Source organism: Podarcis bocagei (assembly GCF_964188305.1).
Source record: "Podarcis bocagei genome assembly, chromosome: 16".
Classification (NCBI taxonomy): domain Eukaryota; kingdom Metazoa; phylum Chordata; class Lepidosauria; order Squamata; family Lacertidae; genus Podarcis; species Podarcis bocagei.
The window spans coordinates 32,105,539-32,133,362 of NC_138142.1; the positions used below are offsets into that span (position 1 = coordinate 32,105,539).

The following is a 27,824-nucleotide window of genomic DNA, read 5'->3' on the forward strand; positions in this document are numbered from 1 at the left end:
AAGAATCTTGGGGACTGTAGTTTGCCCCCACCCACAGAACTATAATTCCCAGCACCCTCCCAGCTCCCAGAGAGCCAGTGTGGTGTAGTGGTTAAGAGCGGTAGACTCGTAATCTGGTGAACCGGGTTCGCTTCCCCGCTCCTCCACATGCAGCTGCTGGGTGACCTTGGGCTAGTCACACTTCTCTGAAGTCTCTCAGCCCCACTCACCTCACTGAGTGTTTGTTGTGGGGGAGGAAGGGAAAGGAGAATGTTAGCCACTTTGAGACTCCTTTGGGTAGTGATAAAGTGGGATATTGTTACGGAAAAATCTAGGTGTGAGGCTGCTCAGTCACCCAGCTCGTCAGGCAGAGCCCGCGGGTCCCTGTGGAATAAAGGAAGGATTCCAGCCACCAACCGGAGCAAATAGCTGTACACCAAAGTTTATTGCACAGTAGGTTCAAAGAGGAAATTTGAACCCCGAGGATGGGGTGACAAAAACTTTTAAAGCTTTCCCACCATATCCCAGAATACAGTTCGTACAGCATCATTGCTACATCACTGACATGTCACAAAAGGGGAGGAGTTAACCTTGGCAAACATGTCCAGACAAGTCCTTGGTACAAGATTAGCATAAGCAGACATGGCAGGGCAAGACTCAGGTATAAGATTAGCATAGACAAAGATGTCTTAAGTACCCACCACCCAAAAGTACAAGAGAACTTCCTTTGCCTGTCTGGAGCATGAGGCGAGGGAAGTCAGGTGATGAGATTTGGCTTCCCTTGGCTAACAAGGAGTCCAGCAATTGTCACCTCTAGGAACTTCCTGGAGTCCTTTTTCAAGGGGAAAATAGCTTTGGAACGGAGGAAACTGGCAAAGGAGATGATTTTATATTATTTTTAAAGCTAGGTAACTTCCCTGAGCTGTCAAGTTGAAAGGATACATTCAGGCATAATATTTGTAATATTTAACTATTAAGATATGCCCCGCCCCCGTAATTTCCGTAACAGATATCAAATCCAAACTCTTCTTCCCAGGATTCTTTGGGAAAAGTCATGTGCTTTGGGGGAAGTTGGCTGTGCCCAAGGCTAGGTAGGGCTGAACCCCGGACCTGCAGGCATCCAGGGGTTATTAGGACTACAACTCCCATCATCCTTCGCCGCCATTCTGCAAGTGGCCAATGGTGAGGGATGATGGGATTTGGAGTTCAGCGTGTTCGCCAGGGCATATAGGGAGGCGGCCGCGGTTGGGGCGGACCAGCAACCGCGCCATTCATGAATCGCGTTCCTCCGTGTTGGGAAAAGTCACGCGCCGCTTCCCGCGTTCGAACCCTTCCTTCCATTCAGCAACATTCGATGGGCCACGCCCACTTCCCTCCAGACCCCCGCCCTCGTGCTTGATCCTCGCGCGGCGATTGGATAGCAGACCTCAGCTCCGCCTACGCGTCTTAGTCCGTGAGCAGCCATGGAGCGGGCGTCGCGGGAGCTTCCCGCATCCTGGTAAGGGCTCCGCGGGGGAGGGAAGCCAGGGCTGCCCCACCTTTAATTTTTGCATGTGGCGAAGGGTGTGTGATTTACCCGTTTCCACTCCTTGCACAAGCACTTTGCGCCCAACGGTGCTTCCAGAATTGCAGATTCCCGCAGAGAAACACGCCTGATTTTCAGCCCATAATAGCCGCTTACTTTGCTTGCTATTTATCCCATCCGAGGCTCGGATCTTAAGCCCACTTATTTGGGAGCAAACCCCGTTAAACTCCACCTCCGAGTAGACGTGCTCGGGATCGTTTCAAGCCCAGAAACTACTGTCTTGGGTTAGACCCGTCCAGCTAATTTCCTAATGCTTCTTGACGGTGGAACAGAGGTGGTTTGCTGGAGGTATCTAAGCTGAAGCTGGACCAGGTACCTGCCTGGGATACTGGCCCTCAAACTGTTGCTGCACTCCAGCTCCCATCTGCCCCAACCAGCATGGCCAATGGTCAGGGATGGTGGGAATTGCAGTCGCAACATCTGTAGGGCCGCAGGTGCCCCATGCCTGCCCTTCACTTTGTTAGGTGCATAACAACACGAGGCAGGGTGGGATGGAGAGCAGCAGCCCTGCGGTACCCACAACCTGCTTCTATTATCAAAGAGGTGGAAGAAGGATAGGGATCCTGCGGTCGTCATGGGAGGACACCAATCTGCTGGGAGTTTGTCAGGGGCAGGTTAGCAATCCAACACCCATTGTCAGTGAAGTTAACTTCATTCAAAGAAACCAAAACAGCTCAGGCCTAGTGGTCCCCACACCTCTTCCCAGTAGGTCTCAGCCCAATGAGGCAGTTGCAAGGACTGAAGGTCCCCACCTTCCCACTGCTCCCTAAGACTCCCCTTTCCCAGGACCTTTCCCAGTAACCCAAGACACCTTTGCCTTGTCTCTCTTTCCTCCACCCTCTTCATTCCGTGTTCTGGGAGACCAGGGGGCAGGGGAACTGTTCACAGCAGGAGGGGGAGACACCCTGGCTTCTTCAGCAGCGTGACCCATCTCTGCCTCTTGCCTCACCCCTCCTCTCCGTGCTCTGATTCTGAACTGCTCTCTGCCACAGACTCTTAAAGGTAAAGGGACCCCTGACCATTAGGTCCAGTCATGACCGACTCTGGGGTTGCGGTGCTCATCTTGCTTTATTGGCCGAGGGAGCCGGCGTACAGCTTCCGGGTCATGTGGCCAGCATGACTAAGCTGCTTCTGGCGAACCAGAGCAGCGCACGGAAACGCAGCTTACCTTCCCGCCGGAGTGGTACCTATTTATCTACTTGCACTTTGAGGTGCTTTCGAACTGCTAGGTTGGCAGGAGCAGGGACCGAGCAACGGGAGCTCACCCCGTCGCGGGGATTCGAACCGCCGACCTTCAAATCGGCAAGTCCTAGGCTCTGTGGTTTAACTCACAGCGCCACTTGCGTCCTGCCACAGACTCTTCCTGCGCACTAAATCCTGTTACCTCTTCAGCTTCCAATGCCTCCTCTTCCTAGTCTTCTCCTTCTGACCACCAATCCCCATCCCACCACCAATCCCCGGGCTCTGAGCCTTCTTCCCTTTGGGGGTTCCCCAGCTGGTGCCTCCCACCACTCCTCCTTGCCCAGCCAGTCCATGACAGGAGTCCAGCAACATCTTGAGGAGCACAGCTCCTACCCTTCTTGTGGCAGAAAGTTGGACGGCTGAGTGCAGCAGACCTTCTTGAGGGGCACAGTGGAATATAAAGTGTTGGTGTTGACCTTTAAAGTCCTAAATGGCCTCGTCCCAGTATACCTGAAGGAGCATCTCCACCCCCATCGTTCTGCCCAGACGCTGAGGTCCAGCTCCAAGGGCCTTCTGGCGGTTCCCTCACTGCGAGAAGCAAAGCTACAGGGAACCAGGCAGAGGGCCTTCTTGGTAGTGGCGCCCGCCTGTGGAACGCCCTCCCATCAGATGTCAAAGAGATAAACTACCTGACATTTAGAAGACACCTGAAGGCAGGGTGTTTTTTAAATGTGTGACATTTTAATGTATTTTTAATCTTTGTTGGAAGCCCCCCAGAGTGGCTGGGGAAACCCAGCCAGATGGGCAGGGTACAAATAAAATATTATTATTATTACCCTTGCTTTTATCTCTTCCAGGGCACCAGAGCGCACAGTATGGCTGAAAAGTGGAGCTCCTATGCCTCTTCTGGGGCTGGGCACCTTCCGCTTGCGGGGTGAGGAGGCCGTGCGCCTCAGCCTGGACGCTGCTCTCAGGAACGGCTACCGCTTGGTGGACACGGCCGCCGTCTATGGCAATGAGTCCGACATCAGGCACGCTCTGCACGAGCTGCTGCCGCGCCACGGCCTGGCTCGGGGAGACATCTTCCTAACCAGCAAGCTGAGCCCAAGGGACCAGGGGCAGGAGGCGGCCGAAGGAGCCTGCCTGCGAAGCCTGGAGGAGCTGGGCTGTGATTACTTAGACCTCTACCTCATCCACTGGCCCGGGACCCAAGGCCGGCCGCAGGAGGACGAGGGCAACCGGGAACGGCGGCAGCAGAGCTGGCGGGCTCTGGAGAGGCTGTACGAGGCTGGGAAGCTCCGGGCCATCGGGGTCTCAAATTACAGCGTCCAGCATTTGGAGGAGCTGCTGGCAGTGTGCCGGGTGCCCCCCTCTGTCCTCCAGGTGGAGTTCCACCCAGAACTGGCGCAGGGGGAATTGCTGGACTTCTGCCGGAGCAAGGGCATCCACCTGCAGGCCTACTCCTCGCTGGGGACCGGCCAGCTGGTGGGGCGGCCAGAGGTGGTGAAGGTTGCCGCACGACACGGGCGCCCGCCTGCCCAGGTCTTGCTGCGCTGGGCTCTGCAGCAAGGGGTGAGCATCATCCCCAAGTCTGCCACCCCGAGCCGTGTGGTGGAAAACAGCCAGCTCTGGGGTTGGGAGTTGAGCCCAGCAGATATGGAGGAGCTGGGTTCATTGGATTGTGGGAAGCGCTATTGCTGGGATCCCACCAATGTGGCGTAAAATGGGTGGGGGGAAAGATGGGCATTCCGGACGTTGCTGGACTCCAGTCCCATCCAGCATAATCAGCGGTCAGGGATGGTGGGAGTTGGAGTCCGGCAACATCTGGCAGACCAGGCGTTCGCCAGAGACATGGGGGATGCGAGACTGTATATAATAATTTCCAGGACTGATCTCCACCCAGTTGGAGAATCCCCTTTGAAAGCAGTGCCTTTATCACATTGCAGTTCCATCAGCCAGCCTTTAAATTCAGAAGAGAAAATGCCAGTGGATGGAGAAACTCGGTCTTCCCTCATCTCTGCCTTTACCACCTCCCCCTGGAAAGAGAACTCTAGGGCAGGGCTAGAAATCTGTGGCTCTCCAGATGTGGTTGAACTCCCTATCCGGCATGGCCTGCGGTAAGGGAGGAGGGGAGCCGGGAGTCTTAAAAAAGCATCTGGAGGCCACAGGCTCCCTATTGCTGCTGTAAGACGAAAAGAGCGATATTAAACAGGAATTCAATTTCTCTGCGTCCCTTTGAGTTTAATTTTCTTTCGACACATTCATTCCCGAGGCAGCTAAAGCAATCCTGCCCCCACTGCAGTCAGACTGGCAGTCTGGGGGTTGTCGCTGTGAGCTTGAATTGAAGGAATAGGCAGTGACGTGCTGTAAGCCAGAAAAGTATTTAATAAACATTTATTAACATATAATAAAAGGGCATACAAATTTCTCTAGGCAGGGCTGGTGAATGTCAGGGGTTCTCGTTTCAGTAATGCATACAGTGGTTTTGTTCAGTGTTTTTTTTCCCTTTTAAAATACAAAAAGTACACTCTAGAAAGGGCAGGACAAGATCCCCTCAAAATTGGGGGTCTTATAGGGGAGGTGCAGGGGAGAAAGGGGTGGGAATCCGTGCATAGGGCAGAAGGTTAAATTCTTAACATGTCATACTAAAGTGGCCTAAGTAAAAAAAAACTCCTTGGGGAGTGGGTGTGGAGGTGCAGAGGAATGATCACAGCATCCCCCAGATTTGGGGGGACACCAGCCATGTGCCACATCAACCCTACAGATTTACCCCCCCTTTATTTGTTCCTTCAAACCCCCTGCCCCACATTTGTAATGGACAGCAGCAAGGTACAGTCATGGGGGGCTTCTTGGACCATTGCCTGGGGAATTCCGACGCCACCATGACTGCAGAACCTCCTTCCAGCCCAACGTCCGGCGCATTTGGGTAGCTGTCCCTGCACTCTTGGGGCGCGGCATCTTCTGCAAGAGAGAAGGAAAACGTGGCATCACCCCTTCTTCCCGACAGGCACCTCTCAATCCAGCAGGCTGGCACATCAAGGATGAGAAACTGACAGGCCCTCCTGGTGTTGCTAGACTACAACTTCCGTCATGCATGACCAGTGGCCTAGAGCCAGGTGAGGCTGACAGGACCTAGAGTCCAAAAGCATCTAGAGTACCACAGATCCTTTGGGTTGTATCTAAAGTTAGTTCTCCTCAAAGCACATGACTTTAAAATGGCTTTGGCCCTGTATACCTGAAGGAGCATCTCCACCCTCATCATTGAGGTCCAGCTCCAAGGGCCTTCTGGCAGTTCCCACACAGAAGTGAAGTTACAGGGAACAAGGCAGAGGGCCTTCTCAGTAGTGGCACCCGCCCTCCCATCAAATGTCAAACAGATAACCAATTCTATGACCTGTAGACATCTGAAGGCAGCCCTGTCTTGGGAAACAATGTACGCTGTTTTGTTTTGTCCTTTTATATTTTGTTGGAAGCCGCCCAGAGTGGCTGGGGTAACCCAGGCAGGTGGGCAGAGTATAAGAAATAAGTTGTTGTTGTTGTTATTATTATTATTATTATTATTATTATTATTATTATTATTATTGGATTAGACAAATTCATGGAGGATTAGGCTACTAATGGCCTAATTGAGGGAGGGAGAAAAAACATCTCTACCTACTTGACACCTAAGCGACACTTCGTCCAAGACCTTGTTATCCTCGGTTGTCAATCGGATGCCTTGGGGGGAAGCCCAAAAATGTGACCTGGGCGCAACAGCAACTCTCCCCGCTTGTGATTGGCAGCAGCTGGCATTCAGAGGCAGGCTGCCCACGGCAACAAAACCCACCTCTCCCTTGGGAAGGGCGGACATCTCTGTAAGCAGGCCAGACTCACCTGCAGCTCGCCATGGAATTCGTCACTCATCCTGCGCAGCTCCCTCCCGTACCGCTGGGCTGCCCACAGGATGGGAGGGGCAGAGCGTGAGCGTGCCCGGAAAGTGCCCACCTCATCCAGGGCCTCAGGGTCTGGCAAGGGAGGGTCGGATCCAATGCGACGCCGGAGCTCTGGCACAGGAGGAGGAAGGCACAGGAGGAGGAAGGAAAGGGGGGTTATGTCACACTTGCCACAACACGGCAACAGAAACTGCAGGACTGTAAAACAGGCCAAGGTCCAGCTCACAGGGGCCCAACCCAGTATGGCAAGTGCCCAGGAATGATGGGAACTGGAGTCCAGCAGCATTTGGGGGGGGGGGGTTGGTTCTCTGCCTGGCCTAGAGGGTTAAGGTGGTGTATTGAATAGACATGGCTCAGAGAGGCCTGTTTGAGGCCCTGTTCTGCCGCAAAGCCACTGTCAGCCACTGCCCACCAACTTCCAGGGTGGCGGTTGTGGAGATCTCACTATTATTATTAGTTCAGTTTAATTACCTGTACTGCACACTAAGGTCTTGGGGTGGGTCGCAACAATTTAAAATACAATGCAGTATTAAAACAACCCACAGTCGCAAGAACAGGGTGGGCACCCCAAAACACATCTTGGTTGTCAAAAAGCTGCATCTTCAGTATAGGGCAGAAACTGACTTCTCCTCAGAGGCCCCCACTGCTGATCACAACACCCAAGAGGGTATGTTAGGAAGGAGGCGGTCTTTCAGAACAAAAATATAATGTGGGTGCTACATTGGTTTGAGCTTTTTAAAAAAAGGCTGGATAATAAAGCTGTCACCTGACTGAAGAAATCTCAGTTGATCTATCATTTACAGCAGGACTGGAGCACCTTTGGCCCTCCAGATGTTGGAAGTACAATTGCAAACTTAGATTGCACTCCCAGTTTACCTAGAAGTGACACTGAACTCAGTGGGTCTTACAAGCAATCCTTATTTTGCACAGGGGTTATGTCCCGAGACCCCCACCCCCAATCCATAGGGCCCATGTAAAGCGTTCCACACACCCCGTTCTGTCATTTTAGTTTTCGGGTCACTTCCGGGTTCGGTGCCTTGCATGTGCACAATCTTGCGTCAATCAGTCATTGCCTGTACTTCTGAATAGAAAAGTATGGGATTGCACTGATATTCTATCAATTCTACTTGGCACATTTCTCATGGAAGAACATGGCTTTCTTGATATAAATGATCCCCTTTAATATTCTTCTCACAACACCTTTCATTATAGCTAATTTGCTTTATTACATTTATTATCTTCACTTATTTTTTTAAATTCACAGCATAAGCAAGGCAGATTTTGCCATCCATCCTCTGGGCGCAAGAAAAAGTCAAGAGAATCTCTGTGGCCTCTGCTGACCTCATAAGCGCTAGAAACGAATTAAGGATTTCATCACTTTCCAAAGCTCAGCACGAAACGTGACTAATCATAGCCCTGTTATTGAGCCAATATTTTAGAATCGGTTTAGTCAGTCTTGCCCTGATATGAAGCCCACAAAAGTTCACAGAACTGGAAGGGACATGCAAATCATCCAATTCTCTGCAATGCAGGAATATGCACCCATATGGGGATCAAACATGTAACCTTGATGTTATCAGCACCACGCTGTTACAAACTGAGCTAACCAACAAGGCAAGTTACTAGCTGGCAGACATTTTCACTAGTGTGCTGAGGACTGGCAGAAGAGGGACCCTCTTCTAAAAACGTTTTTGGGGAAGGGCTGCAGGTCAGCAGGAGATCATCTGCCTTGCATGCAGGTAGGTCTGGGAACAGCACCCCACCTGAAACCCTGGAGAGTCACTGCCAGTCCGTGCAGGCAATACTGAGTGAGATGGATGAATGGTCTGACTAAGGCAGCTTCTTGGTTCCCAGGTTAGGCTTCACTAAGCTCACACAAAATGGTAGAATTGGAAGGTACCCTGCAAGCTAGTCCTGCAATGAAGGGATCTCAAATAGAGCATCATTTGAGGAAAAAGTGGTATTTCTTTAGGAAAGGTTCACGGCTCAGCATTAGAGACTCGCTTTGCATGCAGAAGGTCCCAGGTTCAATCCCTGCCAAGACCCGACTGAAACTGGAGAGCCACCGCCTGTCAGTGTATTCATTATTATTTGTTTACTTGTTTCTTTATATTTCACTTTTTCCTCCAAGGAGCTCAAAATGGTTCCCTCTCCCCCGCCGCCATTAATCCGCACAACAACCCTGTGAGGTAGGTTCGGATGAGAGTCAGTGACCGGCCCAAGGTCACCCAGTGGGCTTCATGGCCGAGTGAGGATTTGAATCTTGGTATCCTGGGTCCCAATCCTGCACTCTAACCACTACACCACACAAGTCTACTGAGCGAGATGTCTGACAGATTTCTATAGTAGGTATAGAGCGGGGTGATGGCTTCCCTTCCCCTGAAGGGTGCAGGAGATTCCCTTTCTCCCCTACTAGGTCACTCACTGCCCTACTTCCATGCAGTGGCTGGTTGCTCCATCATCCCCAGCCAGCTGAGACAATGGTCAGGGCTGATAGGAACAACAACTGGGAACCCTGAAGAGGGAGAGGGAAATGCTCTTGTTCTGCCCCAGCCCAAATACCTGGATTCCCAGCGGAAGGACTTCCTGGGCTTCCTGGGGCCTGGTCCCCTCCTGCGACGCTCCTCCTGGTCAGCTTGAGATCCTGCGGTTCCTTCTCACCCGGCGGGAATGTCTCTTCATCATCATCATCCTCAATGTGGAACATTGTCAGGGGGCTGGCATGGCCCCCAACACCCAACGTGCCGTTCTCCGGGGGGGGGGGGGAGGTGAGGGTTGTTGTCAGCAGAACTGTAGAGGGATAGGAAGCAAGGAGATCAGAATGAAGGCGATTCCTCGGAGAGCCAGGAGAAGGGCTGTAGCTCAGTGGCAGAGCATCCGGAAGAAGCCGAGGGACCCAGGTGTCCGACAATCTGGGCAGACGCTTAAGGGAACCAGGTATATTGAGGTTCGGTCCCTGGCATCTCCAGGTGAGGCTGGGAGGCACCCCCTGTCTGAAATCCTGGAGGATACTGAGCAAGATGGACCAATGGTCTGATGCAGTGCAAGGCAGCTTCCAATTTCATACAGAACCATGAGGACTAGAATCTTACATTACTAGACAGGCAGCTTCCTATACCAGGGGTCTGCAACCTTTAAGACAAAAAGAGACGCTTGGACCCGTTTCCGAAGAAAAACAACAACTGGGAGCCGCAAAACCATTGCGACATTTAAAGCATGCGCACCGCTGCCCTCCGATCTGACAGCGGGCGGGAAGGTGACGTCGGGACGGTGCGTGACTAACGCACGCACCGCCCCCATGCGATGTCACAGCCAGTACAACGCCTGCCACAGTGGGGAGTGTCGGGGCGCACAATGCGCCTCCTCCCCTCGCTAGGATCTGCCCTGGAGCCGCGGCAAAGGTGTAAAAGAGCCACATGCGGCTCCGGAGCCGCGGGTTGCAGACCCCTGTCCTATACAGTGGTGCCCCGCAAGACGAATGCCTCGCAAGACGGAAAACTTGCTAGACAAAAGAGTTTTCCGTTTTGGCGGTGCTTCGCAAAACGAATCTCCTATGGGCTTGCTTCCCAAGACGAAAATGTCTTGCGAGTTCCTGCGGGTCCCCCCCCTTTTTCTAAGCCACTAAGCCGCTTATCAGCTGATCCGATAAGCCGCTAAAAGCCGCTAATAGCTCTAATCCGCTAATCCTTCAATGGGCTTGCTTCGCAAGACGAAAAAACCGCTAGACGAAGAGAATCACAGAACGGATTCTTTTCGTCTTGCGAGGCACCACTGTATACCATGCAGAAGGTCCCAGTTTCAATTCCTGGCATCTCCAGCTAGAACTGGGAGAGGACTTCTATCCAGAGCCCCAGAGAAGCCACTGCTAGTAAATGTAGACTAGGAAGCGGGAACCCATTGCCCTCTGGATATTGCTGGACTCCAACTCCTATCATCCCTCACCACCGCCCCTTCCTGCTGGGGCTGATGGGAGTTGGAGTCCAGCAGCATCTAAAGGCCAATGGGTTCTCCGCCCTGCTGCAGACAATTCTGAGATAGATGGCCCAGCGTTCTGACTCAGGGTAAGGCTTCTTCAGATGTTCCTATGACTAAGGCACTCAGCTGGGAACCAGGAAGTTGATAACTCACTGAAAAGCAAGTGGTTATCTTAGGTTCAGCCACCCTCGTTCTGCAGCAGGGAAGACAGGCCTAGCTTGCAGGGCTGTTGTTAAGAGTTTAATGATAGATTTTTTCAATGGATTTTTAAAAACTGCCTTCATGGGCAAATTATCCTCCCAACGCAGTTTATAAATAAGTCGATATGCTACAACGTCAGCTTATTAAAACAATATACAGTGGTACCTCGGGTTAAGAACTTAATTTGTTCTGGAGGTCCGTTCTTAACCTGAAACTGTTCTTAACCTGAAGCACCACTTTAGCTAATGGGGTCTCCTGCTGCCGCCGCGCCGGAGCACGATTTCTGTTCTCATCCTGAAGCAAAGTTCTTAACCCGAGGTACTATTTCTGGGTTAGTGGAGTCTGTAACCTGAAGTGTATGTAACCCAAGGTACCACTGTAATAACAACAGCAGGGCATGATCAGTTAAAAGTAGCAGCAACTTAAGTAAAATAAGCAGATTCTGGTGTATCAGGCCAGAGATCAACCAAAACAACAACAACAACAACAACAACAACAACAACAACAACAACAACAACAACAACAACAACACTTTTATCATTTATGTGCCGCCCATCTGACTGGGTTTCCCCAGCCATTCTGGGCGGCTTGCCTCTGGGAAGCCTGTAATCGGGACTTCACTACATACTGAGTCATTCTTCCCAAGATTTCCCCAACCCCTTCTTCCCTTTCACATCCTCCCCAGCCCACCCTTCTGTATATTCCCCATTGTTCCTGGGGAAGAGCATGGAGCTATGAAGCTATGCGGTTTCTTCCCATGATGACCGGAAATCTTACTCAGCCACAAACACACACGGAAATAGCGTCTAGGTTTCTGCTCATACGTTTCCTTTCAAGATCATGAGGACTAGGAGGGGAATTTGCCACGCTTTTCAGATTGGTTATGCCGGCTCCACGTTCAGGGTGTGGTTTGTGTAATGCTTCAAAAATGGTAATAATTTGTATTATTATTTATATTAAGAAGAGCCTTCTGGATCAGGCCAATGGCCCACCTAGTCCATCATCCTGTTCTCTCAGTGCCTCAGACGGAAGTCCACAAGCAGGACAGTGGGGGCAGATAACAGGGACTTCAAGAACAACAGTTTGACAGCAGCTGAAGAAGTTGCTGAAAGAAAGCACTGCAAAACCATCCAACTGGAATAAAAAAGTCTGAAGGCTAGAAAAGGGTGCGGCTGTAATTTTTTTTATTTTTTTTTGGGGGGGGAGCCTATTCCAGAGGTGCAGGTCATCACAGAAAAGACCTTCCCTGCTACCAGCCAGCTTCATTCATGAACTAGTCACCAGAGACTCAGATGCTGAATCTTAAGACTTTGACAGTTATACATGAATGGAGGCGGTCCTTCCGAAATCCTGGTCCCCATTCGTTTACTGCAAGGATGGGGAACCTGTGGTCCTCCAGATGTTGCAGGACTACTTCAGCCCAGCCAGCCAGGTAAGTGATCAGGGATGATGGGAGCTGTAGTCCAGCAACATCTGCAGGGCCACAAATTCCACATCCCTAGTTTACGGAGATAATGACTGCATCCAACCAATGCTCGCCGAGTCTAGCATCCTCTTTCCCAGATGCTTCTGGAATCCCCACAAACAAGACATGAAGACAGTCCCCTCCCAGAAATACACACACCAACCTGTATTCCAAATGGAGGATCCATACAGCCAACACAGCAGCTCTCTTTTATCCCCCATTCATTGGTCTAATCCCCCTTTAAAGCTAACTTGGCCAGCAGCCATGGTCATTGCATCTTGTGACAGTGAGTTCCGCAAGTCCGTTAAGCTTCCTGTGAAATTTTCCCTGCTTCTGCCCTACGTCTACCGCCAATCAGATTTCCAAAACCGCAGGATCTAGCATTCTATGTAAGTGGAGCCTGCCTGCTGGATCAAGCCAGTGGTCCATGTAGTCTAGCTTTCAGTTCTCACAGCGGCTAACCAGAGGTCCGAAGGAAGCCCACAGCACAACAGCCCCCTCCCTACTTGCAATTCCCAGCACACTGCCTCGGACAGCTGAGGGAGAACACAGCCATTGCAGCTGGTAGCCACTTACCCTGCACAAATTTGTCTAATTCTCTTTTACAGCCATCCTTACACAGAACCATGTGCACATTTCTTGCAGAGAATCATAGTGTTGGAAGAGACCACGAGGGTCATCTAGTCCAACCCCCTGCGATGCAAGAATCTTTTGCTGAACGTGGGGCTTGAACCCACAACCATGGTCTCATGCTCTACCAACTGAGCTACACATGAGGATAAGTTAGTGGTCCAAGTTAGTGGCCATCACTAACTCCTGTGGGAGCAAATTCAACAATTTAGCTATGTCCCACTGCTTGAAGAAGTATTTGTTTTTGTCTGTCCTTAATCTCCCAACCTTCAGTTTCATTGGCTGGCCCAGAGTTCTAGAATTTTGAGACAGAGAAAAATGCTATCCATTTTCAAGCTAGTGGCCATCACTACATCGGCGATAAGAAGGAGGAAAAGTTTCTCTCTATCTGCGTTTTCCACCCCACGTGTCATTTTACAAACCTCTTTTACCATTCTGAGTATTTAAGATGGTAATGCTTCGGGATATATTCTCCACTCCTCTAACAGCCCCCACCTTTGGGGACCTGCCCTTCATTCTATTTATTTTTTAAAAAAGATAGCCCGGAAGAAGAAAAATCAAAATCCACCTTAGAGCAGCGCCTTTATTCAGTCAACCAAAAATGTTACAAAACAGCATGCAAGCTTTTTGAGTTTTATTTCTTACTCACCGATTCAACCCTGAAGAAGAGTTTTAGAGAACTGAGAAGTGCGCACATGCTTGCGCAACATTTTTGCGGTTGGCCCAGTAAAGGTATTGAGGCAATGTGGGTTTTAGATATTTTTTTTAATTGAAAGCATTTTCAACTAACCCTTCAGTCAGAAAGACTCCCAAAGCAGCTTGGTTTTTTTTAAAAAAACAGTAATAAGACAGTCCCTCCCTGCCCTCAGGCTTACAGTTAAAAAAAAAAAGCCTGTGACACACAAGGAAGGAGGGGAGGGGAGGGCAGAGGAATGCAAACCCATGATTTGTTTCAAAGCCCCTTCCCCTTAATAGTAATGATTCCTTCTCCCTCTCCCAACTCCTGTTAGTACCATTTTTGCACTCTCTTGCTTCCTCAGTCCCCTGAATTGGGGAGCCCCGCTGATGGATTTTCTCTCCTTCATTCCCCCCCTCACTTCCAAATTTTAGGGTCGCTTCCTCCTATCCAAGTCACTTCTCCCTCCCCTCTCCTGATCTTGGATTTTCAACTCCTCTTCCCTTCAAAATCTCGGAGCACCATCTTCCTCTTCCTCCTCCTCTTCTTCTACCCAACCCATCCACCCCTCTCTAACCCGCGCCCTCAATTACCAGAATTAGGGTCACTCTTTTCTTTCTTCCTCCTGTTTACAGCCAGCAGAGATCCAGCCACAGTCGCCGGGGCGATGAAGAACTGCCAGCTTCCGTGCCCAATCAAGGTCGCCAACGTCACGGTGGGAGGGAGAGATAAGAACGCACCTCCTCCTGCTACCTTCGGCTCCTCCCACCCTCTTTCCTTCCCCCCTCCCTCCTCTTTCCACGCTTATTTGAGAAGGTAAATTCTCAAAAATGCTTATGCAAATCGCAGAAGTACCTGCAAAAAAAGGGGAGAAAGAATGGAAGTATTCTTTTTGCGTTGTTCTAGTAGGGCTAAATGGCACTGTGAGTTTACATTCAATGCAATTCAAATATAACTTTGCAAATATCACTCTCAATGGAGCAAATCTCCAGATTATTTATTTAGTGATATATAGCCGTAAATAAATAATGGCCATCATAATTCACAACTCAATTCTGCATACCAGATATTCAGTAGCGCAACACACAGATCAATGGCACAGCTCGCATATTTCACAGTGAAAGGATGTCACCCGATGTTTATCTGTTTATTTCTTCGGAAGGCTTGAAGCCCGCCCTTTGATATATGGCTGGTTGCAATAACACAAAATAGAATGCAAAACTGCAGTAGTGCAATGCAAAATAAGCGCATAGCCAGTGTGTCAACCTTTAGTCCCAGGATGGTACAGATACAGTGGCAAGAACCTTGGACTAGTGCCTGGGAGTCTAGAGTTCAAATTCCTGCTCAGCCCTGAAGCTCAGTGGGTGACCTTGGGCCAGTCAATGCCTCTCAGCTTTGGCCATCTTTATTTTTCATTTAAAAGTTATTACAATTATTGCCTTTCACCGTGCAATCCTTTATTCAGATGCAAGACTCGTGGAGTTCAATGACGCTTACCCAAACGTAAGCAAGGAAGATTGCAGCGCTCTGCTCACTTACCTGGGAATTCAGTAGGACTTACTTCTGAGTAGACAGGGCTAGAATTGTGCCGCAAGAGGGCACTTTTGCTGCTAGTCTGACATTAGGGGTTCCTGTGATATATAGGCAGGGACAATCCCATATTATCATCAATAGGGGCTTAACGTTGAAACATACTGGAGCAGCTGGGGGCTTCATAGCCCCTGCAGATTTATTGGGAGAATATGGGCAGAAGATGCCTTTACTGGGCACTAGGACAGAACTGGGAGGGAATAGTCAGGGGGGAGCATTTCTTGGAAACGCATAGAAATCTCGGGGTCCGTACAATAGGAAGGGAGGAGGGTAAGCTTCATTCGCCCACACTTAAGATGGCGACCGGAAGGAGCGCAGACGCTCTAGCCAGGTGACTTTCTGCCGCCTGTCCCATTCACGAAGCCGCTTACGTCCTTTGCGTAAAAGGAGACGAGGGTGCTAGGGCGCGTGCAGGTTTCGTCACGCCAAGCCGGTGAGAGGGAGGGGGCGGGCCTTACTCAGTTTGCGCAGCTCGAAGCTACCAGGAAGGAACGTAGCTGGGGCTGCTTTAGGCCTGGGAACCGTCTCTCTCTCTCTGTCTGTCTCCTCTCCCCCCTCCCAATTTTTTGGGGTGAAGGCAGCAAAAGGAAAGGAAGAGCTGCTTATTGTTCGAGAATCCGGAAGGAGCCAAGGGACCCAGGCATCCGGCCATCTGGGGGGAGGTTTAAAGGAACCAGGTATATTGAGGTTTAGTCAGGGAAACAAAAGGGACCCAGGCGTCCGAGGGTCTGAAGCGAGGAGATCAAGGGACCCCGGCGCCTGCGAAGAAAAGGGTTAAGGGACGCAGGCAACCGGCGCCTGAAACTGGAGAAGGCGAAGAAGCCGAGGGACCCAGGTGTCCGATACCGCGGAGAAAACAGAAAGCAGAATTCTAGGTCACCTGGAAATTTGGAGCGAAGGGCACCTGAGCTTCCGGGAAAGGAAAGCAAAACGGGTCCAGTTCTCTGAGGACGGAGCCAAGTGACCAGGGATTTCCAGAGGAGGCAATCAAGGGATCCAGGCATCGAAGGACTAAGGGACTCTGGTGTCCGAGTACTTTGAACAGGTGTGGCCCTGAAATCTGGGTGGTTGAGGAACTGCTTCAGGACCTGCCGAACGACAGGTGCACCCAGACACCTTTCACCACCTGATCCTGGGGTGGGATGCAAGAGCCCTAGGTAGGGGAGGGGGCAGCCCCTCGGGAGGTGTCTTGTTATTCCTGCTGAACATTTGACAGGATCAGGACCTTGGAGTAACCCAGCTCATTTCCAGGCATAGGAGAAGTCTTCCGTTTGTTTTTATTCACAGCAAAAATTGGGTTTGGTTCTCGCCTCCATGCCTTCTTAGCAAAGAAGGGTGGGTGGGCCAGCTGTCGTTCCCCCCTGCTTCCAATCTCTTCCACGCTTCCCATGGAACTTGCAAAAATCCCTTGATTGATCTGCTTGAGGGGCTGGCCTCCCACAGCAGCCCTGAAGGATGTAACCAACTACTGAACCCGGGGGCAGCTCCTCCGTCTTAAGAAAGTGGTGCTGGTTGCCTCGAGGCTTGCCCCCTGGAAATGACACCTTGCTAACCCATCTCGCCAGGATTCAAGATGGAAAAGACCTTTGGCAACCTCAGCTCGATTGTGCCAGCTTCGCGCCTCACCCCGGCCTTCCCGCCGGCCGTCAAGGTTGGGCTGACGGCTCTGTACACGGGCCTCTATGCCTTGCTTTTCCTTTCGGTCTACGCCCAGCTCTGGCTGGTCCTCTTCTATCGCCACAAGAAGTTCAGCTACCAGACTGTCTTCCTCTTCCTCTGCCTCTTCTGGGCTGCGCTGCGCACCACGCTCTTCTCCTTCTACTTCAAGAACACCCTCAAAGCCAACCACCTGAGCCCTTTCTTCTTCTGGCTCCTCTACTGCTGCCCAGTCTGCCTGCAGTTCTTCACCTTGACCCTCATGAACTTGTATTTTGCCCAGGTAACTCTTCTAAGGGGGTGCTTGCTTGCTTGCCCAGGTGGCTTGTGGGTAAAAGATGGATGCTTGGAATGCTGGGCCAGTTTTGTGGATGGTAACATCCCAAGGGGCCTTGAGGGTGGGTGAACTCCAGGGCCAAATGGTGGCCCTTCAGGCCTCTGCACCTGGCCCTCAGGAACTCTTTCCAAACCTTCCACCCCACCCCCTCCTTGAACTGTTCTAATTCCTTTTGCTTGTCTAGAAAGAGGATGGAGAGCTGTGTGGGGTGAGGATGTAGAAACCTCCATCCTTTTTCTTTTTTGCATGGCTCATGGCTGGAATGTGGCCTCTTGTACAAAGTCACTTCCATTGTTCTGCCCACTTTTACCTCTGGCCCTGCCCACCACTTGCGTGTCCCCCCCCCCCCCGGCTCTAGAAGCTTCCATCCCAAGGAACGTGGTTCTCAGCCTGGTTCTTCTCCCCATTATGGGCTCTTTATATTGCTTGCTAAACCAGGGATGGGGAACCTGCAGCCCTGCCGATGATGGTGGGCTGCCTCACCCATCATCCCTGACCATTGGCTATGTTGGCCTGGGCAGATGGGTGCTGGAGTCCACCAATACCTGGAGGGCCACAGGTCTCCTCCCTCTGGCCTCAACCCTTGCACACTTGCTGCCTTGGATTCTCAACCAGTCATTTTGCCCTGTTCGTCTGTCCTCACAATCTCATGGCAACTGGTCATGAAATGGCTCTTAACTAATTAGTTTCAGGATCAAAAGCACCATTCCTCTGCAGAAAAGGGCAGTCAAAATGATCAGGGGGCTGGAACAACAATAAAGAAATGTTGCAACAATTTGGGCTTTTTGGGGCGGGGAGCAAGTAGTGCGGGGTGCATGATAGACATGTATAAAATTATGTACAGTGTAGAGAAAGGGAAGCTTTCTCCCTGCCACTCATCATACTTGAATCATCTAATGAAACTGAATGCTGGGAGATTCAAAGGAATCTGCCTTAAAAAGAGCAAGACCACGGGTCCATCTAGTTCAGCAGTGTCTGCACGGACTGGCAGCAACTCTCCTGGGTTTCAGACTGGGGATTGAACTGAGAGATCCTGCATGCAAAGCAGATGCTTTGCTGCCACTGAGTTATGGCTCTTCCCCACCGACCTCTGCCCTGGTTACTGTTTTTTAAAGGAAGTACTTATTCACAAAGCACATAGAACAGGGAGGCAACCAGGAGAATTTTCACGGAGAGGAAAGAAGACCCAAAAGCCTTGGCACCACCACCAAGAAGGCCCTGTACCGTTACTTACATCACTGCTCGTGATGGTGCCACACAGGGGTGCCAACTTGAATAAAATATTGTGGGGGCCCAAGTAAGCCCCGCCCTGCATAACTGATCATATGATGCAGTGCACATAAACCATTTGAATAGGAATGCCCACCAACTTTGTGGGGTCTGAAATTTCGACTTGCTGCACAAATCTAGTTGCTGCCTTTTCAGGGCGGTGTAGTGGTTAGAGGACTGGGCTAGGACCTGAGAGACTTGGGGTCAAATCCTTGTGCAGCCCTGCAGCTCGCTTGGTGACCGGTCACAGTCTCTTCTCCTTCCCTACCTGTTTTTGTGAGGATAAAATGTTTCTTGAGCAGGAACAGGTGGGATATAAATGGGAAAATGTGAAATGAAAGCAAAGAAACCTGAGAACAATGTTGCGGCTAAGAGGCTGAGCTGTGAGCCAGAAAGCTCTGGATTCGAATCTCATACTGGCTCGTGAAGTCATTAGGTGGCCTTCTGCATTCTGTTCAGAGCACAAGGGCAAAATATACACCAGGAGGCTTAGTTTGGACAGAATCGTGAATACACTTCCGGAGTTAATGCTAAATCCATGACTTCTGGTAAATGAGCCACCTTAGCCACTAGAGGGCCGTGAACATTTTTGTCGGGGGCTTTTTTGCCTCATCTACCCATGTGCCATCAGAAACCAAGGGGCACATGGGGTACCAGATGTGAAAGATATTGGCATTCTTTTCAGCTCTCCTACCAGACTATCTTGTTAGCAGGCAAAGTTATGCTATGGTTGTTTGTTGCAGGTTCTGCTTGTTTTCTGTAATTGCTAATACCTTCCCCTTTCTTCCCTTCCCCTCCAGGTGGTTTTCAAGGCCAAAGCAAAATACCGCCCTGAACTGACCAAAGGCCTGTGAGTAGATGTGAATTTGTGTGTAACATCACAACACCTTGCATTCTTCTGCCTTGCCATATATCCTTCTCAAGTGTCAGGGGAGAAAAAAGATAAAGCATTCTAGTATTTTAAAAAACCAGTTGCATTTTCCATTTAAAATAAAAATTAAAAATTAAAATAAGCCCAATGTGGCTCTCCACATAAAATAGCTGGCAAATAAATGGAGAATGCAGGATTGCAAGTTTAAGAGGCAAAATCACAACGTTATATGAAATTAAAAATACACTCCCCCAGCAGTACCCTAGCTACAGCTTGCAATACAAAAGTAGGAGACAGGGTGAAGTTTCAAAACTGAGTTGTTTGCCTGGCTGGAAGCTGGTCCTTGAACTCTGATCATGCCTCTTGTTGCCTGGATGAAGAGGCGTTTGTGAGTGTGCGTGGAAACTAGCCTATGGTGCACAGGTAAAATTAACCATTGCTCTGCCCACCTTAGCCTCTGGCTCCACCCACCACTGCCATGTGGCCCCTGGAAGGTTGGCCAGAAGGTAGCCTGGCCCTCTGTCTGAGAAAGGTTCCCCACCCCTGAAGTATGGGGAGGAGCTTGCATGAGATTCACAGCTGTGATTCGCTCACTCCCACACACTGCCATTAGATAGCTTTCAAGGGTTCAGAAAATTTAAGGAGGACAGGCCTCCCAATGGAGCCTCCATGTTCAGGGGCAATCTATCTTGGACCACCAAATGCTGTGGACAGACAACAGAGGTGGGGTTTGTGCCTTTTGCTTGTAGGCTTGCTGGCAGCGCCTGACTGGACACAGCTGAATGACCAACTGGACTAGAGGGCCCCTGGGTCTGATCCAGCAGGCCTCTCTCTTCCGTGCTCTTCCGGTTTCTCTTTCTCAGTGGCCTGGCTCGCAAGCAGCACTAAGCTATGGTTTATAAACCATGCTAACCCTTGCCAAAAGTTGGTTGGCTGAACCTGGCCCTGTGGCTTAACTGTGGTTCATAAATAACAGTTCACCTTAATGTAATAAACCAACGCTAACTGCAGTTTAGCAGGGGTGTAAGGAGCTGTCAGGGACGCAAATGGTGCTGTGGGTTAAACCGCAGAGCCTAGGACTTGCCGATCAGAAGGTCGGCTGTTCAAATCCCTGCGACGGTGTGAGCTTCCGTTGCTCGGTCCCTGCTCCTGCCAACCTAGCAGTTCAAAAGCACGTCAAAGTCCAAGTAGATAAATAGGTACTGCTCCGGTGGGAAGGTAAAGAGCATTTCTGTGCGCTGCTCTGGTTCGCCAGAGTCATGCTTGCCACATGACCCGGAAGCTGTACACCGGCTCCCTCGGCCAATAAAGCGAGATGAGCGCCGCAACGCCAGAGTCGGCCACAACTGTACCTAATGGTCAGCGGTCCCTTTACCTTTAAGGAGCTGTCACCACCAGAAAGCTACAGAGCTGCAACTGGAGAACAGCTCAAAATCTGAACCTTTCCCAAGGCCAGGGGGCTCTCACTGCACGTTAGAAGAGCCTTGCCGCTAGGCCAGACCATCTAATCCAGCATCCTGTTTTCACAGTGGTCAGACAGACAATTGTGGGAAACCTGCAAGTGGGACCCGTGCACACTAGCTCTCTCCCTGGCATTTTGGGGCAGTCTGCCTCTGACAATGGAGGCAGAGCCTTGCCACAGGGGCCAGCAGCTGCTCTAACTCCGCCTCCCCGCTTTCTCTCCCCCAGGTTGGCAGTGCGAGGGGCATGCCTGGGCGCCAGCCTCCTCTTCCTGGCGGTGAATGTGGTGTGCGCTGTGCTGGTGCGGGGGCGCCGCGCTGAGCCCTGGGCTGTGGTCCTGGCACGCGTCCTCATCAGCGACTCGCTGTTTGTGCTGGGGGCCGTCTCTCTGGCCCTCTGCCTCTGCCTCGTCGCTCGGGGTTCTCCTTCCACCCGCATCTACCTGGAAGCCAAGGTGAGCATTTGCCAGGGGGCACAGGGCGAAAGGAGGGGGGGGAAGCTGGGGCCTGCTGTGCTATTCAACGGTAGGGTTGGGAGCAGGGGTTTGACGTTGCTGCAGTGGCATCTCATCCATGCACCGAGACTGCAGCGTTTCACCTGCTGAGCTGGCCCTGGTACTGGTAGCATGTCAGAGAAAACTGCCTTGGAGGTCCTGGCTTTTAGTATTTATGGGACCGCCTCTCCTGGTATGCCCCGCAGAGGACCTTAAGGTCCATGAATATCCATAGTTCAAAGGTCCCGGGTCCTAAGGAAGTTAGATTATCCTCCACCAGGGCCAGGGCCTTTTCAGTGATGGCTCCGACCTGGTGGAATGCTCTGTCCCATGAGACCAGGGCCCATCAGGATTTAACCTCCTTCCGTCGGGCCTGTAAGACAGAGCTATTCCGCCTGGCCTTTAATTTGAATTCAGCCTGATCTTTTATTTCCCTTCTCTTCCCTCCCCCTCCTCTTTTATGAAGATTACCCGCTCTGGGACCCCACAGCTAATTCTCCCCTGCCCTCCTCGCTGGCCCAAGTAGGACTAATTCAGCCAGCTAGCCCTGGTGACTATCTAATGCTTATTAGATGGATTTCCCCCAAATTGATTTCTGAATTTTGAATTTTATTGTTATTCATGTTTTTATACTGCATTTTATGCTGCTTTTACAATTAAGTGTTTTAAATTTCTTGTTAGCCGCCCTGAGCCCGGTTTTCTGAACCAGGAAGGGCGGGATATAAATAAAAATTTATTATTATTATTATTACATTGTTGCTGGCATCCTTCTGTCTTGGGAGAACATGGAGGAGTGTGCCTTTGGGAGGTGAAGTCAAACTTCTGGAAGGTTATAGCTGTAGAGATAGATAGGGGAGAGACATGTTTTGTTGCAGCTGGGGCAGATGGTGTCCGGTTGTGCTGCTGCAGATGCACCAGGGCGTTTCTTCTCTCTGCGCTCCTCCCGGCGGTCATTCCACCTCTGCTCACTGCTACAGATGCATAACCTGACTCCAGGCACTGTGCTGGACTGCAAGGGATTCCCACACGGCAGGGTTCAACCTAAATTTGGTTTCCAGGACCTCGCGGTTACATTTCCCCCATAGTGTCGGTGGCAGCACACTCCAAACCACTGACGACTCCTCAAGTTATCTGGGTGGTGGGCAACATCCGCAACCTTTGTGCCAGGCAGCCTGTCTGCCCTGGGATCTGCATGCCCATCAAACCCCTTGCTATTGATATTTGTAATGTTCGAATCAGCCACTACCACAGTGCCCCCGCTCACCAGCGAAGTACCCTCAGCAAAAGAGGATAGGTGTTCGCCCCCCAAAGCATGGGTCCTTTTCAAGGGAATGTTTCCCTCTTCCTCTTCTTCCCCGAGACCCTCCTTCTCCACGATAGCTGCAGAGTGGGTCGCAGCTGCAATATCCACAAAGGCCTCACCCACCTGCGGTCAGGGATGATGGGAGCAGTAGTTCAATGGTATCCAGCTGGACTCCAGCTCCCATCAGCCGCCAACTTCCTGTTCAGCAGTCAGGGACGATAGGAATTTTGGTCCGATAAATACCTGGTGGGCCACTGGGGTCCCACAGCTTCAAGGCGCCACAAGGCTCTCTTGATTTGAGCTTGCTGAGACCCACTGACCAGGCTCTCTTTCCTATCTGCCCCTTTTCTGTGACAGGGCACCTCGCTGTGCCAAACGGCCGCCATGGGTGGCATCATCGTCCTGCTCTACGCCAGCCGAGCTTGCTACAACCTGGCGGCCCTGGCTCTGTCCTCCCGCACCCGCCTCGACTCCTTCGATTACGACTGGTACAACGTATCCGACCAGGTGAGCAGGGCGGGCTAGGTTCGGATTCCTTAAGGGCTGCCCTTCCTACTCGGGAGTAGACCCGCTGCAATGGAACAAAGGACTGGGCTCCGTTAAATTCTGTTGGATGCAGCCATTGCAGCACAGACCTAACTGTGTCTGCTCGGAAGTGGGGCTTACTCCCAGGTAAGTGGGAGGTGGCTTGCTGCCTCACCCTGCCTTTGTCTGGCCCCCACCTCCCTGCCATCTAACTTACAGCCAATCAGGGGGAAGCTCTGCCTGTCACTGGCTCTGGCTGCACCAACCATTGGGCTCTCTGTCTTCCACCCCAGTGGAGCCCAGCTGCTCAGGTGTCTCCCTTCTCTCTCCCCTTCCAGGCAGATCTGATCACAGACCTGGGAGACCAAGGTTACGTCATCTTCGGCCTCATTCTCTTCATCTGGGAGCTGCTGCCCACGTCTCTGCTAGTCGGCTTCTTCCGGGTGCACCGGCCAGCTCAGGATATGGTGAGTTGAAGTGGTTGGTTGGGAGAGGAGCAGAACTGCAAAAAGGCAGTGGAAGGAGAGGCCCAAAGCATAGGGGGAGGCAGGGGGCTGTTGCCATTATGAGAGCATCACTCAGTGCAGCAGGGGTGGGGGACGTTTTTCAAGGGCCACAATACCTTCTGGGCAGCCTTCCGAGGGCCACAGGCAGAGGCGAAAAGAAAAGCGCCGCAACAAATTCTGGTCCTTGTCTTTATATTGTAAAGCAGAAGGAATTCTAGTATTTTTAAACTGCTTTTTAAAGGCGTGCCTTCCCCAAGCGACAATTTCAACAAAAGAGATGGCAGAAAGGTAACCATAGATACAGCAGGCACTTCAGCAGCTCTGAGCTAGATCACTTCCTATCTGGCTGAAGGCAGCAGCAAAAATGAAACTCTGCAAGGGCTGCTTAAAACACCTGTATCGTAGGGACAAGGTGCAAATCAGCCTGAGCCAGTTTCATGTCTTCCCCCATCCCTGCCCCCAGGCACAGGTGGGACTATAGTTCCCAACATCCCTGCCCGTGGGCCATGCTGCCTGGGATGGATTGAAAGTCATAGAGTCATAGAACTGTAGGGTCCAGCCCCTGCAATGCAGGAATCTCAGCTAGAGCATCCATGACAGGTGGCCATCCAACCTCTGCTGAGAAACCTCCAAGGAAGGAGGGTCCATAACCTCCGGAGGGAGACTGTTCAGCAACATTTGCAGGGCACCAGAATGAGGACAGCTGGTGAAAGTCTTTTGGAAGGAAGCTTCGTAGCTCGGGGCCACCACCGAGAAGGATGGAGCCCTGCAGTGTTCCGGGTGCAGCTATTTCTGTGGGCGCTGCGTTCTCCTCCCGTGGCGCCTCCCAAGGCTAAGGCCTCCTGCTTAAAATACAGGGGGCACCGGACGTGGCCTTATCTTGCCACTCTGCAGGCAAAGGCTGATTGCAGGAGCAGCGTCCCCAGTAATGGTGCCTTCCTCCCCACAGAGCGCCAGCCGTGTCTTCAACCGGCAGCTGGGGGTCTCCCGATCCTACTTCTTCGACCATCCCGGGCAGCGCGAAAGTGAAGGACTAACAAGCAGGTAATTTCTCTTCTTCCCCGAGGCCGCACTTGTCCCAGCCTCCTGATTGAGGAGCATAGGGACCTGCCTTTATACAGAGTCAAGCCAATGGTCAGTATTGTCTGCACTGGCTGGCAGCAGCTCTCCGGGGTTTCCCAGAGGGGACAGTTCCAGACCTAACTGGGACCTTCTGCATGCCAAGCAGATGCTCTCCCACGGAAGCTGTTCACTCACACGATGTCAAGGAGCCGTCAGGTGAGCCCAGACTATCCACAGGGCAGGAAAGAATACGAGACGAAAAATGCCATTAGCTTTTATTCTAATAATAATAATAATAATAATAATTTGTACCCTGCCCATCTGACTGGGCTTCCCCAGCCACACTGGGTGGCTTCCAGCAAACATTAAAAATACAGATGTCTTCAGATGTCTTCTAAATGTCAGGTAGTTATTTTTCTCTTTGACATCTGATGGGAGGGCGTTCCACAGGGCGGTCACCACTACCGAGAAGGCCCTCTGCCTGGTTCCCTGTAGCTTTGCTTCTCACAGTGAGGGAACCGCCAGAAGGCCTTCAGAGCTGGACCTCAGCGTCCGGGCTGAACAATGGGGGTGGAGACGCTCCTTCAGGTATACTGGGCCGAGGCCGTTTAGGGCTTTAAAGGTCAACACCAACACTTTGAATTGTGCTCGGAAACGTAACAACACAGCTGGCTGTGTCTCAATCCAGCTGGAGATGTTGCTGAAACTGACCGCTGGACCCGCCCTTCCCCTTTAGCCTCTCACTCTGGATCCGTCCGAAGCAGACAAAGGCTGCTTTGAGGGGTGGGCTCCTCTTCTGGCTCATTGCTCAGCAATGTGAAGGATGCTATTCAATCCGGGTGTTAGCAGGGGAGGAGAGCCAGCAGAACTGGGCCTGCCCTGCTGCTGGATAGCAGGGGCAACTTCCAGCTCCTCTCTGTCTGAGTCTGCGCTCACACTGCGACTCCCAGTCTCCAACCCTGTCCTGGAAGGCCCTTCTTCTCCTGACCCCCTCAAGCCCCGTGCTTCAGGCACCTCCCAGTTCGTCCCTTCCCCAGACTGCTCCCTGGTGTCCCACCACCACGATCTGGAGTCTGTCTTCTTCCACATCCTCCCTGGAGGGGGCTCTTGGACTGTGAATGCCCACCCGTCTTCCTCATCCAGCTAGTCTCTGACCCAGGAGGAGTCAGCTCAATGGCCGGTGCATGTCCTGGGGGTGGCAGAGGGGGAACCGCTTTCCTGTTGGCCCTTCCCCTGGATCTCCACCTCCCAAACCCCTGGGACCTTGCCCCAGGTTGGAGTTCTCCTGGGGCCCCAGATTTCCATCCCTGACCCACTAGAACTAGACCGGGGTGGGTGGGTGGTCCCTGACTGACAGCCCCACTGCCGTCCTTGCATCGGCTCACCACCCCGCCTCGGAGGTGGAACGGAAATCGTTTCCATGCCTGGAAGTTTTAAAAGCTCCATCGATGAAGTTGGCACAGCATACCAACATTCGTTTTACTTACAAAAGCATTACTATGCTGCTGTGTCATAAAATGTATATATAGCAAAGCAGCTTACAGCAATAAAACTTAAAGCCATACAATAAAAACATACAGAAAGGTTAAACATCAATAAACCATTGTGGAAGGATATATTCCTAAGTTGCCTGCCTAGGCCTGGTGGAATAGAAAAGTTGTCTATGTTCCCGAGTGCTTCAGTACCACTGAGCCCCATCTCTTACCTAATTCGGGGCTCCCCTAGGCTGGGGGGGGGGTGAGGGGTAAATGATTTCAGACTCTGAAAAGCTGGTATCACTGGATCATTCTCCCTCACGGCGAGAAGCCAAGTTACAGGGAACCAGGCAGAAGGCCTTCATGGTAGTGGCGCCCGCCCTGTGGAACGCCCTCCCACCAGATGTCAAAGAGAAAAACAACTACCAGACTTTTAGAAGACATCTGAAGGCAGCCCTGTTTAGGGAAGCTTTTAATGTTTGATGCATTATGGTATTTTAATATTTTGTTGGAAGCCGCCCAGAGTGGCTGGGGAAGCCCAGCCAGATGGGCAGGGTATAAATTATTATTATTATTATTATTATTATTATTATTATTATTATTATTATTAAGTTCATCCATAATTAAACTCAAGTAGTTTTAATTGGATTTTGAATAAATGTGCCATTAATAGCGACCGTTTTGAATTTTATCGTCTTATATCTTCCTGAGTGGGTCGTACAAACTACTGTTCTGAATTACGTTTTTTATAGAGCAGGGGGGTGGTATGGAAACAAGGGGGCGGTGGGTTAGAAACCACTGGTCTAATTCCTTTCTTCCCTTTTGCTTCCTAACACTCACATGCCTCCCCCCCCCACCCAAATTGCCTCTTCTTTCCCACCCCACCTGCTTCCTTCCAGCCTGACGGGACGCCTGGGCAGCATCGGGAGCTGGTACGGCTCGATCAACCGCAGCGGGGAGCAGGACTGGTTTGGGGGGCCCCCTCCCACGGCCCCCCTTTTGTTCTCGCAGGCCACGGTGTCCGGCAGCCACCACCACAGCCTCTATTCCACCCCGCAGAACTGAGGGGAGCGGGGGATTGGGGCGGGTTTGTGGGGCACTGATGTGAAGACCCAGGAATCACTACTGATGTAGGACAGGTTTCTATGAAGGAGCAGGGATGTGCACACACGGTATTATAAGCACCATCACCCCATTCCCCAAACCGTAGGAAAACCCAGCTTTATTTCTTTTAGCCATTGGGGGGGGCTGGGTTGGCTCTTGTTGCTGGCATCTCGGTCTTGATGCTTAAGCTCTCCCCCTCCTTTCCCAGCCCCCTCTCTGCCCCCCCTCACCCCCACCCCGGGTACTTAACCAATAGTATACGGAAAACTCTTGGCACTTTAATCGACTCGGATTGAGGAGAGGGGCGGGCTCAGTTTTATCTGTGATGTCATTGTTTTAATGAATTCTGGTCAAATGTGTCTACAGGGCAGGGGGGTTCCTCCTTCCCCCCCCCCTCTTCCCATGAGCTGGTAGCGGCAGTGTTTTGGAGTAGCCTTTTGTTATTTGCTAGACATGCTGCAGTTTTGGTGCTATTCCATTGCCCTCCCACCCCCAACTTAACAATAAAGTCCACTTTGTGTTAGTGACATTGCGTGTGGTTTTCTGT

The 27,824-nt window shown here is 51.4% G+C and overlaps 3 protein-coding genes across 4 annotated transcripts; 2 read left to right on the forward strand and 1 right to left on the reverse strand.

The window, feature by feature from the left end:
* Window positions 1–576: 576 nt before the first annotated feature.
* LOC308574998 (glyoxal reductase-like) lies at window positions 577–4,970 on the forward strand. Of its 2 annotated transcripts, XM_081173384.1 has the most exons (3): window positions 577–640; window positions 1,359–1,477; window positions 3,604–4,970. In XM_081173384.1, the coding sequence occupies exons 2-3, from the start codon at window positions 1,443–1,445 to the stop codon at window positions 4,466–4,468; spliced, it is 900 nt and encodes a 299-aa protein (XP_081029510.1). In that variant the 5' UTR covers window positions 577–640; window positions 1,359–1,442; the 3' UTR covers window positions 4,469–4,970. The 2 variants fall into 2 exon arrangements, with proteins under 2 accessions (XP_081029510.1, XP_081029511.1); XM_081173385.1 differs by lacking the exon at window positions 1,359–1,477 and having other exon boundaries at window positions 606–640.
* Window positions 4,971–5,108: 138 nt separating this feature from the next.
* On the reverse strand, window positions 5,109–9,385 carry BAD (BCL2 associated agonist of cell death; the record flags this gene model as incomplete). Its single annotated transcript, XM_081173418.1, has 3 exons — window positions 5,109–5,707; window positions 6,620–6,789; window positions 9,241–9,385. 3 exons carry the CDS (start codon window positions 9,383–9,385, stop codon window positions 5,582–5,584), a joined length of 441 nt encoding a protein of 146 aa, XP_081029544.1. The 3' UTR covers window positions 5,109–5,581.
* Window positions 9,386–15,655: 6,270 nt separating this feature from the next.
* GPR137 (G protein-coupled receptor 137) lies at window positions 15,656–27,804 on the forward strand. Its single transcript, XM_081173369.1, has 7 exons — window positions 15,656–17,154; window positions 19,278–19,327; window positions 21,038–21,263; window positions 22,963–23,112; window positions 23,469–23,597; window positions 24,586–24,680; window positions 27,073–27,804. Exons 1-7 carry the CDS (start codon window positions 16,789–16,791, stop codon window positions 27,236–27,238), a joined length of 1,182 nt encoding a protein of 393 aa, XP_081029495.1. The 5' UTR covers window positions 15,656–16,788; the 3' UTR covers window positions 27,239–27,804.
* The last annotated feature ends 20 nt before the right edge of the window (window positions 27,805–27,824 follow it).